The 17,360-nt window shown below is 36.0% G+C and overlaps 1 protein-coding gene across 1 annotated transcript in view; it reads right to left on the reverse strand.

The window, feature by feature from the left end:
- LOC134531963 (protein takeout-like) overlaps window positions 1-3,673 on the reverse strand; it is a 38,890-nt gene extending 35,217 nt beyond the window's left edge. The window contains exon 1 of the mRNA XM_063368063.1: window positions 3,515-3,673. Coding sequence (XP_063224133.1) covers window positions 3,515-3,584 — 70 coding nt within the window. The 5' untranslated portion in view covers window positions 3,585-3,673. The remainder of the gene's footprint in view (window positions 1-3,514) is intronic.
- Between the last annotated feature and the right edge of the window lie 13,687 nt (window positions 3,674-17,360).

Below are 17,360 nucleotides of genomic sequence, written 5' to 3' on the forward strand. Positions count from 1 at the left end.
TTAAAATTTCTTTTGGACCAAAAGTGGACACTTAATTACCACTTAACATATAAAAATATTCATAATATGTATAAATTTCATACTTTTGCCATGATCAGCTGTCAAAGTTAAATTTGTAAAATTTTGTGGACAAAAAAAATCAATTTTTTTTCAGAATTATAACATAACATGCTCACGGAAGTTCTATCAACTGGCCTACGACACGATAGCGGGAGAAGTAACTATCAAATAGGTTACACTAGAGGTAGTTTTTTTTACAGTGATAGCAATTCCAGAGGTGTCCAACGCTGTCCTAACTAATCTTCACTTGGCCAGGTATGGACGAATGCCTCAGTAGTTTAAATTGAATGATTTTAGGGACAGCTGGTTGTCCACGCCTGAGGCATAGCGCGAACGGCACGTCTTGTCACACGTGAAACAACATGAGTGTCCATAACATTACCTTTGCAGTTGACTGAAAGTCATTTGACCGAAGGACACTACACAAACAGTAATTTTCCCTTACAGTCGTTTAACCAATAATTCACTTGACCGACAGTTTTTCCACCGACAGCCCAAATATTTATCTTTATAAAAAAATATACAAAAATATGTTTCAACTATCACAAACACGCAATCGAACGACAGTCGCTAGAACGAAAGGCATTTAACCAAAAGGTCATGTAACTGATAATTAGGTCAATAACTTTCGGTGTACTGACTGCGAATAGGGAACATTAATTGAAATACTTAAATGTACAATAGTTATTGTTTTTTTCACAAGGCAACACAGATCGCATGGCTAGTGTATACCTATATATAACTTATAATGTAATAAATTAAAATAATTTAATTAATAGAAGTCTCTTATCGCATAAATTTTATCGATACTCCTTTACTGTATGGTTTCTGCATATTTTATCATAAGCGGTTTTGCAGTTTTACTCTATCTCCGATGGCCAGCTAATCATGGCATTTTTCCATCTATGGTTAAGTTCTTCCAGCCTTGTTAACAGCCGTGACTCTGTAGTTTCTGTTAACGCTACGTTTAATAACATTTCACCCACACTTAACAACATATCCTTAATAAAATGTCAAGACAAAATTTTTAAATGCAAATAACTTTTAAAATTGAAATGATTAACTTCAAATTAATGATATTTGAAAAATTATAATTAATCTTTAAATTCAAACAATTTGGCACCTAACAGAACTAATTGCGTTCGGTGAATGTGAACGAATTTGATTGGTTATATGAAAGAAAGGATTATGTCTAATATTTTAAATTTAAAACGATAGTGTGTCTAAAAAGAACCTGTCATAATAGAACACCCCAAAAAATATTTCGCTGTGGCAGTAAAAATAATTTTTTAGTGCTTATGAAGTTGCTTATTAGTGGCAGGGAATTTTTTCTGTCAATAATAACTGTATTGTTAAAGCTAAATATTAATTTGTTTTTGCCACAAAATATTTAGTGTGGCACAAAATTGACACGGTTATTTCGTGGTGGTCTCAAAAGGGTTTTATTTTCAATGGAGTCTTTCAAAAAATGCCAAAGAAGGTAAAGGTTATTATTAGCTTCAAGTCACTGGACAAACAAATTTACATTAGAAAATTTCGTTCATTAAACATCATATACATATTCAAAACCAGAGTCTAGAAATTGAAATCAGACTTAGACTTTCTTTGGTATAACTTGTATATTAGACAATTTTGACAACTCTCTTTTCTGTAACATAGAAATAGACTCTATGTCGCACTTCTTATACCATTTACCAAAGCAGTATTGCTAGTATATCTTTTGGTTTCTCGGTGATCATGTTCGCTGTTGGTGACATGAACATGTTGCGGGGTGCCTAACATAATTCCAAATTTCCGAACGACTCACAATTTTTATTCGGAGCCCACTGCAGTATTACTAAAATTTATCGCGGGGAGTATTTCTTAGAACAGCTTATGATAAACTTAGATGTGAACCTTTATTTATGTCATTCCAGTTTATAAAGGGTTATGTTTACTGATGTGTATTATTTAAATGAATACTTTCACAATTTAGAAATGATAAAAGTAATACCTATTTAAAACTTTAATATTTTTATTGTAAGCAACATATCTAATATAGTTACAACCCACTTGAGGCTAAAGTGTCTTTACACTTAATTAACACGTTAACTTGTCATTTGAATCATTTTAAAGGTGAAACGACTATCAATTTAACTTTGGGCAGCAAAAGGCAACAATATAGGTAACCATTTCATGATAACGATCGTCAAACCACTGTTAAATGTAAACCACTGTTAAATTGACATTATTCGTCAATGAAACATTTATCATAAAATTCCTTGCTACGCAAGAATTAATTATTTATTTTATTGTTAAAATCTTTTAGCAAAACTCAACATAAAAATAACTTCATTAAAAAATGCTGGCAAAAAAATTTGAAACAGCAGAACCAAGAGTTTTGACATGTTGAAAGTCTAAGTGCAAAGGTTTGAACAGTTGTAACGCCTGTCATTGATATTATTAGGCACACGATTTTGGGTCGAATCTGGGCCAGAAAATTATGGGAATTTTGCAAGTTCTTTTTATACATTTATGAAGAACGAATTTTTGCTATCCCCCCCCTCCCCCAACTATGTTTTGCACCGACCACTTCAAAACCATTCCCGTCTACACCTCATATCACCACCACATATTCCAAAATTTTGATTCAACTTAGATGGTAAAAAAAAATATTTATTTGCAGTCATCTCATTTTTAATACATCGTAAGTTAAATAGTACGCGAAAGATATCAGTTTTTGAATATTTGACGATATGTATCTTTCAATACAAAAAAAAATAGTTCACTTCATCTGCCCTGCAACTATTTTTTTTTGTTCTGACATTGCGATTTTCAAGTAAATATATATGTGGTAAAAATTACTCTGCAAGTTTAGCGGCCACCCTTTCCTTTCTGAAACCCGGCGCCTGGGGCACGAGTCCCGTATTCCACCCCCCTCCCATTCCCCACACACACAACCCCATAGGTACGCTCCTGGTACCCATACATATTCGTTGCTCCACATGCACTGACAACTGGATCTTGATACAAACTAAGCTGGATACCGACGATTTTTTTTCCTAGCCTAATTTATTCTAAGCGTCTAAGGGGAGGGTCCAGGTTAGGTGAGGACCTAAGTGTGTCTCAGACCGAAGACTATACACTCTACCATGCGGGTTTTTAACCATGCAGGACAAGGGCGCGTGCATCATGACTGCCGAGTTACGTTTTTTTTAAAGTTGTAAACAAGGTAAAAAAACACAAGCGTGGAAGGAGAAAAATAAAGGTTTTTTTTTTTCGCCGTAGGCTCGAACAATTTATGAATTTTTTTTGGTCTGTATTGGATAAATATAAATTTTTTTCCCCTCGAAACCCGAAGACTTACGCAGGTACCCCCGTAAATGGGCAAATATCCCTGGGGTATCGGTAGCCAGCGCTGCTCGCGGAGTCAAGGTTGGGAAGTGGAAGGTGGAAGAGCACTGCGGAGACTCACGCAGCGGCAGTCCGGAGTCGACGACGACGACGGCGGCGGCGGCTGCGACCCAGAGCGTCCGGAGGAACATTTTCGACGTCGGCGGACTTCGGGAGAGGGCTTGGCTGCCAGTGCGGGAGCTTGCGACACGCCCCGGCCACTTATACGCGGGCGCTCCCACGTCTGGTGGAGGGGGGATAGGAGGTACAACATGGAAAGAGGTGTCTCGGGCGGTAGGAGGTCTCTAGGAGAGACAGGTGGAGAGAGAGAGAGAGAGAGAGAGAGAGATGTCTCTGGGTGTGGAGCGAGGAACCAAGAAGACGCGCGCAGGTATATTATTCCCCCCCCCCCCCCCTGCGCGCGCTCTTTCCCAAGGTCATCCCGACGTATCGCCAGGAACGGGCGGCGTCTCTCGAGTGACGTCAGCCGCTTCCGTCGACAACCTTCTTCCGGTCCGAGCTTCCGCGACGAGAGAGAAAGAGAGAGAGAGAGAGAGAGAGAGAATAGTTCAATAAACTCCTTCCTAGGAAGAAATTTAAAAAAAGGCCCTTTGATGTGTAACACCTTAGTTCTCGGTACAAGGCGTTTGGCAGGAGTAATCTGTGGCGGATGGAACGAACGTAAGTTCACAAAGCCAAAGGGAAACTTTATAATATTAACTGTTTAATGAATTTTAACAAAGTGGGAATTATTTTAATAAAATTCCTAATTATAAAATTCCTAATATTAAAATCAGGTCCAGAGCCTAGGTTTAGTAATTTTTCAAGTATTTTTCGATATCATGGAAGCCATTTCATTATACAGCATTTCCATAAAAGAATTTCCCTGTTTCAGCGGTGTATTATAACTATTTACAACAATTATTAAATCAAATTGAAGGCACACGGACATACCGTATGATTAAAATTTTCGGTCTGCAAATGGAATTATCCGATAGTCGACGTAGCTGCTCCGGTAGTGAATTCTAGCGGCGGGTGCTGAAACTGCCTTGTGACTTGCATCCAGAAATGTAGTTGAATACATAATTTCCGGATATTTATCACGTTCGGCATTATTTTAAAGAATAATTTCGTGTATAGTTCCTTATGAATAGAGAACCGTAAAATTCGCGGGTTCATTTCGTGTTATGCTAAAATTCAAATAATTATACCTTAGTGCTGCTTCTGTCATTGGTTCACTGTTAATCTGGAGGACTGAGGGCCAATTAGAGACCCTCACTCATAGAAGTGTCGAATCACAGTCCACCCAGTCGAGACGACTCACAAGTCAGCGGCCAATGAACAGGTGGCATTTGCCCGAGTGTGTAGAGGATATTGGAGTCTATCCTGGAGGTCATTGAACCCGCGAATTTGTCGGGTCTCTACTTATGATATATGTGTTTTTTTTTAACATGAGAACATATGAATTTCCTCGTTACCAAAGTTAAAAGTTATAGAACATTGGCGAGTGCTCGAAGACTCACTCACGTTTTTGGTTTTTACTTCACAAGTAATGCTGTAATAATGCTGGAATAACAATAGTACTGCATCGCGATACAATTTAATAACAGTAGTGCGACCACGGTGACGCGAATACCTCCAAACAATAACGCTCGACGCATCCATGACGTAAGCGTGACAGAACTTGTTGAGGCGACAGGCTTCCCGATTATAAAGATATTCTTTTTGCATTGCGTGACGAGCGCGGCGTTACTGAAATGCGTGTCCTCGAATTTCGTTAAACGAAAGATTTTTAAACTGGTGCATTGCTAAATTGTTTTTAATTATTCTCGTATTTTGTTTACTAAAATAATCTGTGAAATCTCTGAGATGTGTTTACGCACAGTGATTTTTTTTTTCCAATTTAATGTTAAATTCAAATGAAACCAATCTCTATCAAGCAGAACGAGCTATCTTTACGCAAGAAAGCATTGATGTCTGACGTATGTTTGATGCGTATGTAACAGCGATAAACATTTTTTATGCAATCGTTTATTCTTGCTTATCGCGCGAGCAAAAACGTAAGTTCACAATGACGCAATGATTTTTCCTTTGCATCGCAATCTTCGAGCCATTGTGATTTCAGCATCCATTTCAAAACATCAGCGACGTCAAATCGGTAAAAAAAATGACGGATGCGGCAGACTTACAGATTAAAAAGGTTTATTTTGTTATCGTTGTCATCCCTTCTTGGACGCGCGACGTCACTGAAATGAGCGTGGGAATTCGATTACCATTTGTTGGCCAAACTGGTGCATTGGCGATTATATGCGTTAATTTGTACTATTTATTTGATAAGTTCATTCGGGAAATCTGTTAGAAAATTTTACGTGCATTGATTAGTATCAAACAAAATTTATCTAAATCACGTCCGTTCAAACAATTTTGTAAACTTTTATGTGTTAATGGGTCAAGTATATACTGGAAAGAAACGATAGTTTATAACTTATTGGATTTATTTCTTCTGTTTGTCTCACGGTTATATATTTAACGTCCACAATATGCATCAAGTCTGCAGCACTGTTGCCGTTTGAGCATCACGATAGCCACGAAGTATACGACGTGAAGGGTTAAAAAAAATACCACGTTACCGTAAACTTGCAGGTTTTTATTTGTGCGAAGAACAGAAACAAACCACTATGTATATATAAAGCTTCTCGCCATTTAGTATTCGCTTAGTATTCGACCTTTTTGAGAAATATTATTTCAATACAAAATTAGTTTTTAATTCTGATATATATAAATAAAAATATATATATATCCGAATGAATTAAAAAAAAAAGATGTATCTTTGTACCCTGGAAAATATTTCAAATGTATCAAATACCAACTTGGTATTCAAAACCTCAAAGAATACATAAAATATAAATCTATTTGTGTTATGAATGTTTATTGCAGTGGACGACATTGATTTAAAACGATTCTTTGTACGAAAGCTGTCGCCGGTTTACACTGTGAGTAATGGAGAAACATCGAGAACGGACAAAGAGATGAAACATAGAAAACATACCAAAATCAGTCGGTATGAAAACTTAAAATGTATAGACAGCACAGAGATTTCCGTGGAAGGTATTAGTTAGGCAAATCTATCACAGCAAAGACGAAAACAGTGAACTGACAAAGATGAGATGGTTGGAGCAAGAACAGCAAAATCAGATTTGAAACAGAAAGGGACCTTGGACAACAAAGCGACGCACAGGCGAACAAAGCAATGAGATTAAACACATTATCTTGTCTGTTTTTAAGGTTTCTCTACGACATGCTGCGCTTAATCAGTTATGTCGTTTGTCCAAATAAAAGTTTCAAATCATATAATTGTATTATCAATGAAATGCCGTACGTCCATAAAGGAATGTTCCAGTTATAAATGTTAATTGTATAAACTGTAAGCGTTGTAAGGTATTGTGTGCGAGGTCACAGGTTTAAATAAGCACATGCCCGAGTACTACTTTGTTGTTTTCTCACAGATGTTTTGTGTTCTGCAAGTTGCTAAGAGTGAATCTGTAATTTCAGAGTTCGATCCTCGAAGTACCTGATCTTTAGATTGTTCGTAATGGTCAATATGACAGAGCTCCTTATCGCTGGCCTCCACGTTCACCTGACATAACGCCATGCGATCTTTTCCTTTCGTGCTTTATGAAAAGATCGTGTCTAAGTTCCGCCACTACCTAATGATTTGCCAGATTTGAGACACAGAATTGAAGAGTCTATTGCTTCCATTAATCCGGACGTGTTAACCAAAGTGTAAGAATAATTGGAAGACAGGTTTGATGTGTGCCTAAAAAGGTGCACATATTGGACATTATTAAAACAGTTGCTTATTTGGTTCCTTGCTGGGATTCGGTTTTGGACACGTCCTGGAATACGGACCGCGAGTTAGGACACTGTTGTATCCCAACTTGGGAGTGCTTATTCACTGCCTTACCCGAACGTCTTTGAATACCGACCCTAGTCACACACTTATGTACCGCACGTGTTGCTATACGTTGCTGCACACGGCTGTCTGTGACTACTGCAGCGGCCTGCGTGATATGTGTTTGAGTAGTCCTTTGGTAAACAATGTTCTTCGTACATCGCCACTCGCAATAAGCTGTCCTTCCAGTTTTCCGAATTAATTAAATAATTAATATTTGGAATACGACCGACATTTATAGCAGGTATTTTGCGGCAAACGTCGTAAGAAATGAGCTGTCAGAACGAAAAAAGCTTCACGTGAATCATCCTGTACGATCGAAGTCTTTGTTCTTGGCCAGATTAAAAAATGCCGTAGCAAAATCCCGAGGAAATGACTTGATTCTGTAACAATAAGGAGAAACAGGTACCACAATTAAAAAAAATTGTGGCAAAACATAAAAGTCTTCGTTATTGGCCAAATAATAAAAATATCGTAACAAATCCCAAGGAAAATATTTTATTCGGCGACAGTATTGAGAAATAGATACACCAGTTTGGAAATTGCGTCAACAAAATTTCTCTGCGTCACTTTTTTTTAATCTGTCCCACCCTAGGACACAACGAAGGACGTTAGCTAAATTAATGAGATAAGTTTCCAATCGTTGAATGTATGTCTAATTATCATGTTGCGAAAGCTAGATTTTTAAGTAATTACCATGATCTTGTGTCAGAAAAGGAAACAGATTGAATTTTTGACTTTCTTATTTTATTTGGGAGTTGCCCCTGTAATAAAAAAAATGGGTGCGTGTACTTAGGTACGCGTGTGAGAAGTTATACTTCTTTGGCATCATTAAAAAATAGTTTTTAATTGCATGAAAAATTAGTGCGTGGAGTCCCTCCGCGCGGAAGAAGTGAAACTTCGTAATGTAAAAATGAAAATAGGAAGGGGTAGAAATTGATTTTTAGTGAAATCATATTTAATCAAATCAAACTAAAAAAATTAAGGAAATAAATTTGTAACGATTCATAGATTGATTTTCAGAGAGAGAGAGACACCTATTGAATGTCTATAAAACTAACTTTTTTATGAGAGCAGATTTTCATGAAATAAATCATGAAATCATTCAACGATAAAAGCTGTTTATTTAATTAAGTGGACGGGTTCGCCCCAAGGAGAAAATTAACGCGGCGAGACCTCGTGGACATAGAGAAATGACACACACTTACTATTTAAGTGTCTATGAAACATGTTTGACGTGACAACGTCTAATAAATCGATGAACGCCGGCTGCACGCACGAAAAAGTGTCCCACTATGGATGTCCCACTACGGATGTGTTCTGTTTGCTCATTGTACGCATGCGTGGCTCTCTCTTCATACTCATTGTACGCATGCGTGGCATTTCTCTTCCACTCGATTGGAACAACCATCGATTTGACTTTTCAATCATATTTTCGTCGTTTGAATTATTAATATTATGTAACTAAACGATCGTCCACCGATTTTCAGCACAATCGGTACGGTTATTTAAAAGTAATGTTGAAAATTCAAATACGTTTTGAACCCACAATGGTGTTTTACAGTTACACATAATAATTCAAATTACACCCGGGATCTTTTGCACAATGTTTTAAAAAATATTGTAACACATTATAAATATGTTTGGTGTATTTGGGATGCGTATTTGTTATAAAATCGTGTTAATATTTTACCCTTGCCGTGAACAAAGTTTTTATAAATATATACATGTATATAACATTTGAAACTACATTTTGTTAGAATGTAAAAATAAATATGGCGCACGCAACATTTCAAAAGTAATAAATATATATTTGTATTATTGAATGCAAATAAAAGTAAATTTATTAATTCAATTGCACATTTCATTTCACTTCTTTGTATCCATACAAAATAGTGATAATTCAATAAAAATGATTCAATTTTATTCATAAAAGTATGCAGAGGTAGATTTTATCATGCGAAAGATTGAATAATTAAAAAAAAATTCTTCCTCGAAGAATATAATATTTTTAATGCCTAAATGGTTTGGTTGCAAAAACCTATTACGGCTCAGTCTCAGGCCGAATATGATATTTCCTTTTCTTCTGGATCAATCATTTCATCAATGTTTTGTTATGACGTTGTCACGTTAAACTATCGTCCGTAAACCGACTTTACAGACAACCAATATTTTTTTTTCCTGTAATTTAAATTGTAATATACAAAAAGGGTATTGAAAATTGAAACAAATATGGCGACACTACAAACTGTCAGGAACTTTATTTTTTTCTTACTCTCTACTTAGTTCCTTACAATAGCATTCACTCTCGCTCTCTCTCTTTCTATTCCCCCTCCCCAGGAGCGTTAAACGTTTAACGCAACCTTGTTGGAAGTCGCATTAGTAGTATAACTGCAAAAAATATTTACAGTGAATATTACTCGATAGCGAGTGGCAGTTTCCGCGGGAGAAATACCGGGAATACGCACTGCAGCTGTCTTCTGGAAAGAGTACCATTTGAAGCACGAAGCGGCCCTGTAACCGCACTCACGTCCCAGAGAGATCCCCGGGTGCTCGTCATATCGGATGTCTTCGTCTCGAGCAGTCGGGTTCGCCTCGGGGATTCGCCAGGCACGGCCAGTCACGTTTTGGGGCGGTATGCGTTGCAAAACGTAACCACTCGCAGATTTTTATTTCTTTTTTTTTTTTTTCCCGCGGCGCCCGTCTTACCCAATGTCGGAGTAGGAATTTCATGCACGCAACGCCTGTCTACGTGCCCCTTTTCCTCCCCCCCCCTTCTCTTCAAAATCGTGCGAAAAGGGCCGTTGCGCAACGCCGCAGAAAAATAAAAATTGGCGTTTCCCCGGACGACGGCTAAGAATTGCGATTCCTTACACCTGCCGGATGGGATGATGAATGTAATGATCCTTCATCAATCTAACTAGCTTTGTTGAGTGTGTCTGTCATTGGTTCGTGTGGCGTGGAAGACAGTGAGGCATAGATACGTGAAATTTGGTACTTGAATTCTTAGAAAAAAAGGGAGGGGTTGAGAAAAACATTTGGTCCGACTGCACCTCAAGGAGATTTTTTTTCCTTCGAAATACGTTTAGTTTTTTTTTAATTTAATTGGTTTCATTTGACCACGTCTTTCCCATGGTGATGAAAAGTTCATGACTACAATCTTTGCCATGTTAGTTCTTGAATTCAAAATGATGAACGTCCCCCAGTCTTTCCAGTGGGCATAGCAAACAATGACTGGTTTTAATTAAGTTTGGCGCTAATTTCTTGCAGATGTGTTGGTATTATGTTTGTTTACCAATATTCACTGCATGGTGGCATTTTTACGATTCTCCCTAGCGAGTTATTTTCAAGCCATTAAACATATTTATAGCGTATTAGCTTCTATCCAATTGCTAATCTGTTGACTGAAACTTCGGAACAGACACCTACTCTGTATAATAATACCTCCATGGTCTACCCGATAACCTCCATGGCAACTGCTATTGTATTGTTGGTCATGCTTTCTTTGTCTCCTGCCAGCGGCTACTGCACTAGTATCACTTTGTTCACGTTCGGATAGTCTTTCCGTAATCATCTTTGCCATCACGTTGACACGGTACCTACTGGTTAAATAAATGCGAATTTGAAGGTATTTTAAAACTGATGAATCCAAGATTGCGTCTTTAGTTTATATTACTTACTGTTATCTTTTTGTAATTTTTTTTCATAGGCTGCTTTAAAAAATTAGATTTTTTTTTTTTCGTTTGAGACCAAGCAGTGGCGTACCCATGATGAGGGGCATGTATAATGAGCAATGTTCTGCCTTTAGACTGCCGTAGCGTAACACGGGTGAATCAGCTAGTTGAAAAAATAAATACTTACCCTCAAAAATTTTTGTTGTTGATATAAACACCTCTACGAAATATTCTATGGTAACAACAAGAACAGAGTATAGTGACTATTAATTGCTTATTAGTGTCAAAAATATTTTATTTTCACACTGTTAGGAATACCAGCACATTTAAGGTATTTTCATTGAAGATATCACAACAAATAAACGAAGCAATTTGTAGCAATTTCCGAGATCGTGGGTTGTGTTGTGAGGAGGTTAACACGTACTCGTAAGAAATAAATGTGTTTTGTTGTGGATAAACGTAGCATTTTTTTTACTCTAACTTGACTGTTGTGAGTTCATTTTAAAATTAAGAAATTTAATAATAAGTTAATTTACTAACATGCGAGGGGGTATCGTAGAGTTTTAATTATCCTCTTCGAATGAATTTGACAGAAAGTTTTTATTTGTAGTTGTTAACGACTCCTTACATAGTCACCATCCAGATTTGCAGATTTTTCCCAGCGTTTCTTGGCCCTTAGAATACATTTATTGTAGAAATCTGCAGCTTGAGCTTTAAGTCATTCTTCCACTTCATGAATTATATTTGCCGTTTAGTCAAATCGGTTATCCAGAAACGGATATTTCACATCTGGGAAACAAAAAGTCAGTTACAGCAAGAATGATAGGATCAAGCTGATGCTGCAAGATCTAAAAGCCACATTCCCTTGCTTTTTCAACTGAAAATTGAAATGAGTTAGCCGGTGTATTGATAGATAGAAGATAAATGCCTCTAGAGACTATTGTAATCTCGTAACTTGTCCAGAAGGTTGCTGTAGTATATGCCAATGATGGTTTCTCTAATTGCAAGGTAACATGTGGGACTTAAATCATGACAGTCCCCAAAAAATCACTACGAACATGCCCTTCACTGCTAACATTGACAGTTTGCCTTTATGGGGCAGAGGAATCGGAATGTTTCTATTCCATACCTAGATGATACTAATAGACCCAGAATTCCTCCATGACCAAAAAAATAATTCTTTTCGTCCTGTTACCACACAATTAACATATCTGTCTTGAAAGGACAAACAATGTGTGTTTCTGGAAAGGTGTCAGCAATCGTGGAGTACAGCGTGAAACACGTGCAGTTCGTCTTGGATAATTGTCCACACACTACCATAACTGAGACCAGTTTCATTTATGATCATGAGTTCGGTTGCTCGTCTGTCTTTCAGGATTAAACAGTTCACTTTCTTCGCTGTGACAGCATCAATCATCATCCAATGATGGACTTTCAGGTCTTGGCTCGTCTATGAGGAGCATGTGACTAGTTCAGAAATTCCTTTTCAACTTCACAGTAGAGCTATAAAATTGGCAATCGTTTTCACAAACCGTCATCTCTTTATGAATTTTCGGGGCACTATTACCCTTCAAATTCAGGAACCATATCCTGCTGTGAGACATAGTCTACTCCATCATATACTTTAGTCATCTGTGGCGCATCCTGACCCAAATGTAAAGAACATAATGAACTGATTTTCTCAAAATCATGCACTTAGACCGGTGTTATAAGAAACAAAAATAAGGGTTTAGATGTTGAATATGCTACACCTGTACCTAAACCGTATTCCTAGTGCATGATAGGTCACGGCCAGTCCAGTAATTTTGGGGAACGGAGATTTCGGGGTCACATCCGTGACCTATTTGTGGCCCAAATTCTGCGCGTGCGCAGAGCTTTCTTTTTTGTTAATTTTCTTCAGGATGGAGGACCCGCGTCAGGCGCCATTAACGCGTGTATGTTCAATTTCGTTAACATCGGGTGACGTACCAAACGTAGTCGTGTGCCAAATGAAACATAATTGTAGTTAAACTATCCTGGAATAAATTTTTTACACTTAAATGGTCATAACAAGAAATAATCGTAACATAAAAAGTATTTGTGGAAATTAGAATAACACAATTTAATTAGTACGACGGTGCTGCTACTCAAGGACTTTTTTCCGTAACAAGTGTATCGATGGTTTGCCAGACGTCCGTTAGAATGCGTTGGAAACATTTTCCAGCCTCGCGCAGTGTACAGTTTATAAAAACGGCTGTTTATTTGATCTCTTAATGGTATTAGGTTTGGACAAGGTATGGAATACAGCCCATGAGTTAGGTTACGATTGTATTCCAACAAGGTAGTGCTTATTCGCTACCTTACACGAATGTCTTGGAATACCGCCCTATAGGACCAGTGATTGCTGTGGTAAAATGACATCAATATAGGTACCATAATAACGAACGTGTGGTAATTAAAACGTTACGTTACCCCATTGTATGTATCCGTGAATTCTTGAAGGCCCTCGCATGTTTTGTAACCCACGTTATTCGAGAATTTAGGTACATTTTAAAAGTGTATTGCGTTGTGCTTCAGTCATGAAATAAATCAATTCGTATGTAGGTACGCACATTGTTTTTTGAAAATTTTAAGGTATTTCGCCTAAGCACAAAAAAAAGTCTCCTACTACATGCTACCGCCCATATTACTCGCGGGAACATCCCGCCAGAGAACGGCGGTACATGAATCCGGCACGCCACGAAACTCGCCTGCAGTCACTGTCACGGTAGGCATTGGCCGTCATTGGTTTCAGCCGGCATTCTGATTTAATAATGAACTCATAGAGAGTGTACTAAGTAATTTAGAACCACTTTAATATTAGGTGACCTATGTTTATAAAATCTATGTGCATGACTGTGGAACGTTATACCATTGTGTTATCTTTTTAACATTTTTAAGAATTTATCTAAATTCCCAGTGTTAGAAAAAAAAAAAATAGCAGAAAAAATCTTTTGAAGTGGTAATGCAAATTTCATGAGCCAATTTTAATGACATTATTTTCGAATATGATATGGTAATATTTATTGTACAGGAATTTTTTTTTCTTCTGGTTGGCCTGAGTAGTAAATAAATTTACAACTGACGTATAAGTACTTACTAGTAATCGAGTTTTAAATGTTATCATTACATTTCTTTCATTCTGTCTTGGAAATCATATAACCCATTGTCACGGCTTCTTGGTAAGGGAGCAGTAATACATTCCACTGGAAGAACATTGTACTAAATCTTTAGTGCTTAGCTGTACTAAAATAGTTGATGTATTACATTCGTAAAATATTTTTTCTCAGAAAGCTTTATGGTCGAGGTTGTAAAGTCATATTAGGAACACGAGTTCTTCGGTTGAGATCCTTGGTAGGTTATGGATGTTTGCGCTTTAGGTTATTGTAATCTAGAAGACATCCTGTGTATGTTTAAGCTTAACGTTAAGTCGAAAGTGAGATAATTATAGAAGTACCCGTCCTTCAAACAAAAAGCTGTTTGGTTGTAGGAGGTAGACATTGTCTTCTGAAAGGAAACAACTTAGCATTATTTATAGTGTTTTCAGCTTCCATTAAAATCCGTAATCTGAATGATAAAACCAATATTTGAAACCTGGACATGTACAATGTTTTACAATTGCACTATTACACTTGGTGGAAATATTATAAATGCCAAAATTAAAAAAAATCATATTACTAGATGATTACCTACTAATTGTTAATTTATTTGAATTAATTTATTATTGTGGTTTTCAATTACTAATAGAATTTTAATAGATAACCCCATCCAAATACCAATATTTATAACGTCTATTCATTTGTCTGAAGCTGTAGGTTCCAATTTTGCTTTTCTATGTACTAGAATAGTGGTTTTAGACCAAAAAATATCCAAGCCATTTTTTTTGATCAAATTATATAATCTTACTATTAAACTGACGATATTATTAAGGAATTATATAATTATTGCTAGTAAAAAATTCGATAGTAATATTCAGTTCATGTGAAAAACAAATATTTTTGAGGTCAAAATAATTTGGCTAGTAACATACATTTTTCTTTATATCAATAGTTGTTTCACAATTTTAATGGCAACGAAAGCTTACATTTATTGAAACTATACATTAAGAAACATCTTTTATGCAACAGTCTTAGAGTTGACTAAAATTGAAACAATTTTTTTTCTACCAACAAACCATCTATTGCAGTAAAATAATATTTTCAAGTCTAAGTTGTGACCTAACCAGACTGTATTTACCACAGGATTTGGTAATGTAAAATGTATACACCTTACTGAATTGCATTTTTACAAATTTGTTTGCAATATATTAAGGTTTGAAAAATAATGGCCATAATATTTAAGGTTAAATGTCAGCTAATACGAAAACCAATCACTTTTGATAGGTTATAAATAAACTGTATGTAAAAGGAGGATTTAGTTTAGTTAGTTTTACACACACACAAATATATAAATAGTTGAATTAATTTTGCATTATTACAACAGCATTTTTCTTTAAAATTTATATTGTAAAATTATCAAAAATATACTTTCCTTTGCTACTTCTACAAGTGATGATTTAAATATTAATCCACTCTTAAACGTTATTAACCAGATCAATACTGCAAGAGATAATGTGATTCTATAAGACTGTTACTGAAAGAAGAATTAAATTATTAAAATTTCAAGGGGTCAATATGTTAACCCGAAAAACAAAGTAATAGATGAAATATACCTTTTCATCACGAAAATTAACAATCTAATTTGTTCTACAACACGTTTCGATTTATCATAATAGTTAATTTTGTTAAAAATAAAAATATATCTTAATAAATAAAACAAATAGACCTTAATCATACACTAGTACCCAAAAATTGGAAAAGAAATTACAAAATAATAAAACATTATTTTCCAGTTGAGCTTTTATACTACAGTGATCTTAAATGGTTTATTTTGTCAACATTTAACATCGTTCTATAACATAAAATAATAAATAAAATTTATGAATTGAAATTTCTGTATTTATTAATAAAAGAACATGTAGAACATTGCGTTATAAATAGGGCACATTTAAGGCGGATATATATTATTTATTGAAAATAAAAAGGAGAGTAATTTATATTTTACATTTTATTATTATGTTTAGTCATAAAATGTGCGATACAAGTACACACGAACAAATTTTCCACACATATTGGTAACAATGTTAAAATGCTCAGATTATTTTGGTACAATAAAGACGAAAATTAAAATAATGCGTTATTTAGAGTGTTCAAATCAACTGTATATTGTAAGTTAAATCGTAAAACGTGCTCGTTTATTATCATCAGTAGCAATACTGCAAATCGAAATCATGGTTCAAAATGGTGCTTATATTTTGACTAGCCAGCTCATAGAAAGTGCGAGTCAAAGCTTTTGGGATACTCATCGATGTGAGCCATACATACCCCAAATGTTAAAAAAAAAATGTCTTCCTTAAGTACTTTCATAATTTACACTATTCAGTTGAATAAACCTACAATGTTGACATTTAAAACATTTTATGTCATATTAGTAGGAACCGGAAAAATTTGCGATTTCATTTCGTGATATGCTGAATTTCAAATACGTGTACCATCCTGCTGGTTCCGTTATTAGCTCGCAGTTTAACTGGAGATATCTGGGCCAATTAGAGACTATCAACCAAATAAGCATAGAATAAAAAAGCTGCACCGTGGAGACGTCTCACAAGTTAGCACTCAGTGAACATGTGGGTTTTCTTGAGAAAGGTACAGGGTAATGGAGGTTATCCAAGAGGTCATTGAATCCGCGAAATTTTTCCGATCCCTTCACGTAAGTACAATTTTCAAAGAGCACAAAAGAAAAAAAGCAGTATGAATGTATGCCCGGGTAGAAACCCTTTGAGTGTTCCCGGAAAAGCAGCCACTGGCAAACTAAGTGTCCTTAGAACAAGGAACAGTCAAATAGGTAATGTTCTTAGGTGATGTTCTGCATATGACCTTCCCCCTGATTATTGCCTGCATTTGTCGTTCTGAATGTTCATAAAAGTGTGGCTACTATCAATATCTGCAACTACGATCAGTCCTGCTTAATGATTTTTACTTTACAGAATTCTGCATAAAAAATTAGTTCTCATGGGTAACTGAACACACTGTCAAACACATAACTCAGATTCTAAATTGTGTCTGCAAATTATTAGAGGTCCTATAAAATGTCACATCATATTATACTAACAGGCTGCTCTAAATGCATCTGAATATTTTTTCATATGAGGTATTGAACCACCAATAATCTGACAGGCGATGGAC

This window comes from Bacillus rossius, chromosome 5, assembly GCF_032445375.1.
Source record: "Bacillus rossius redtenbacheri isolate Brsri chromosome 5, Brsri_v3, whole genome shotgun sequence".
Lineage (NCBI taxonomy): Eukaryota > Metazoa > Arthropoda > Insecta > Phasmatodea > Bacillidae > Bacillus > Bacillus rossius.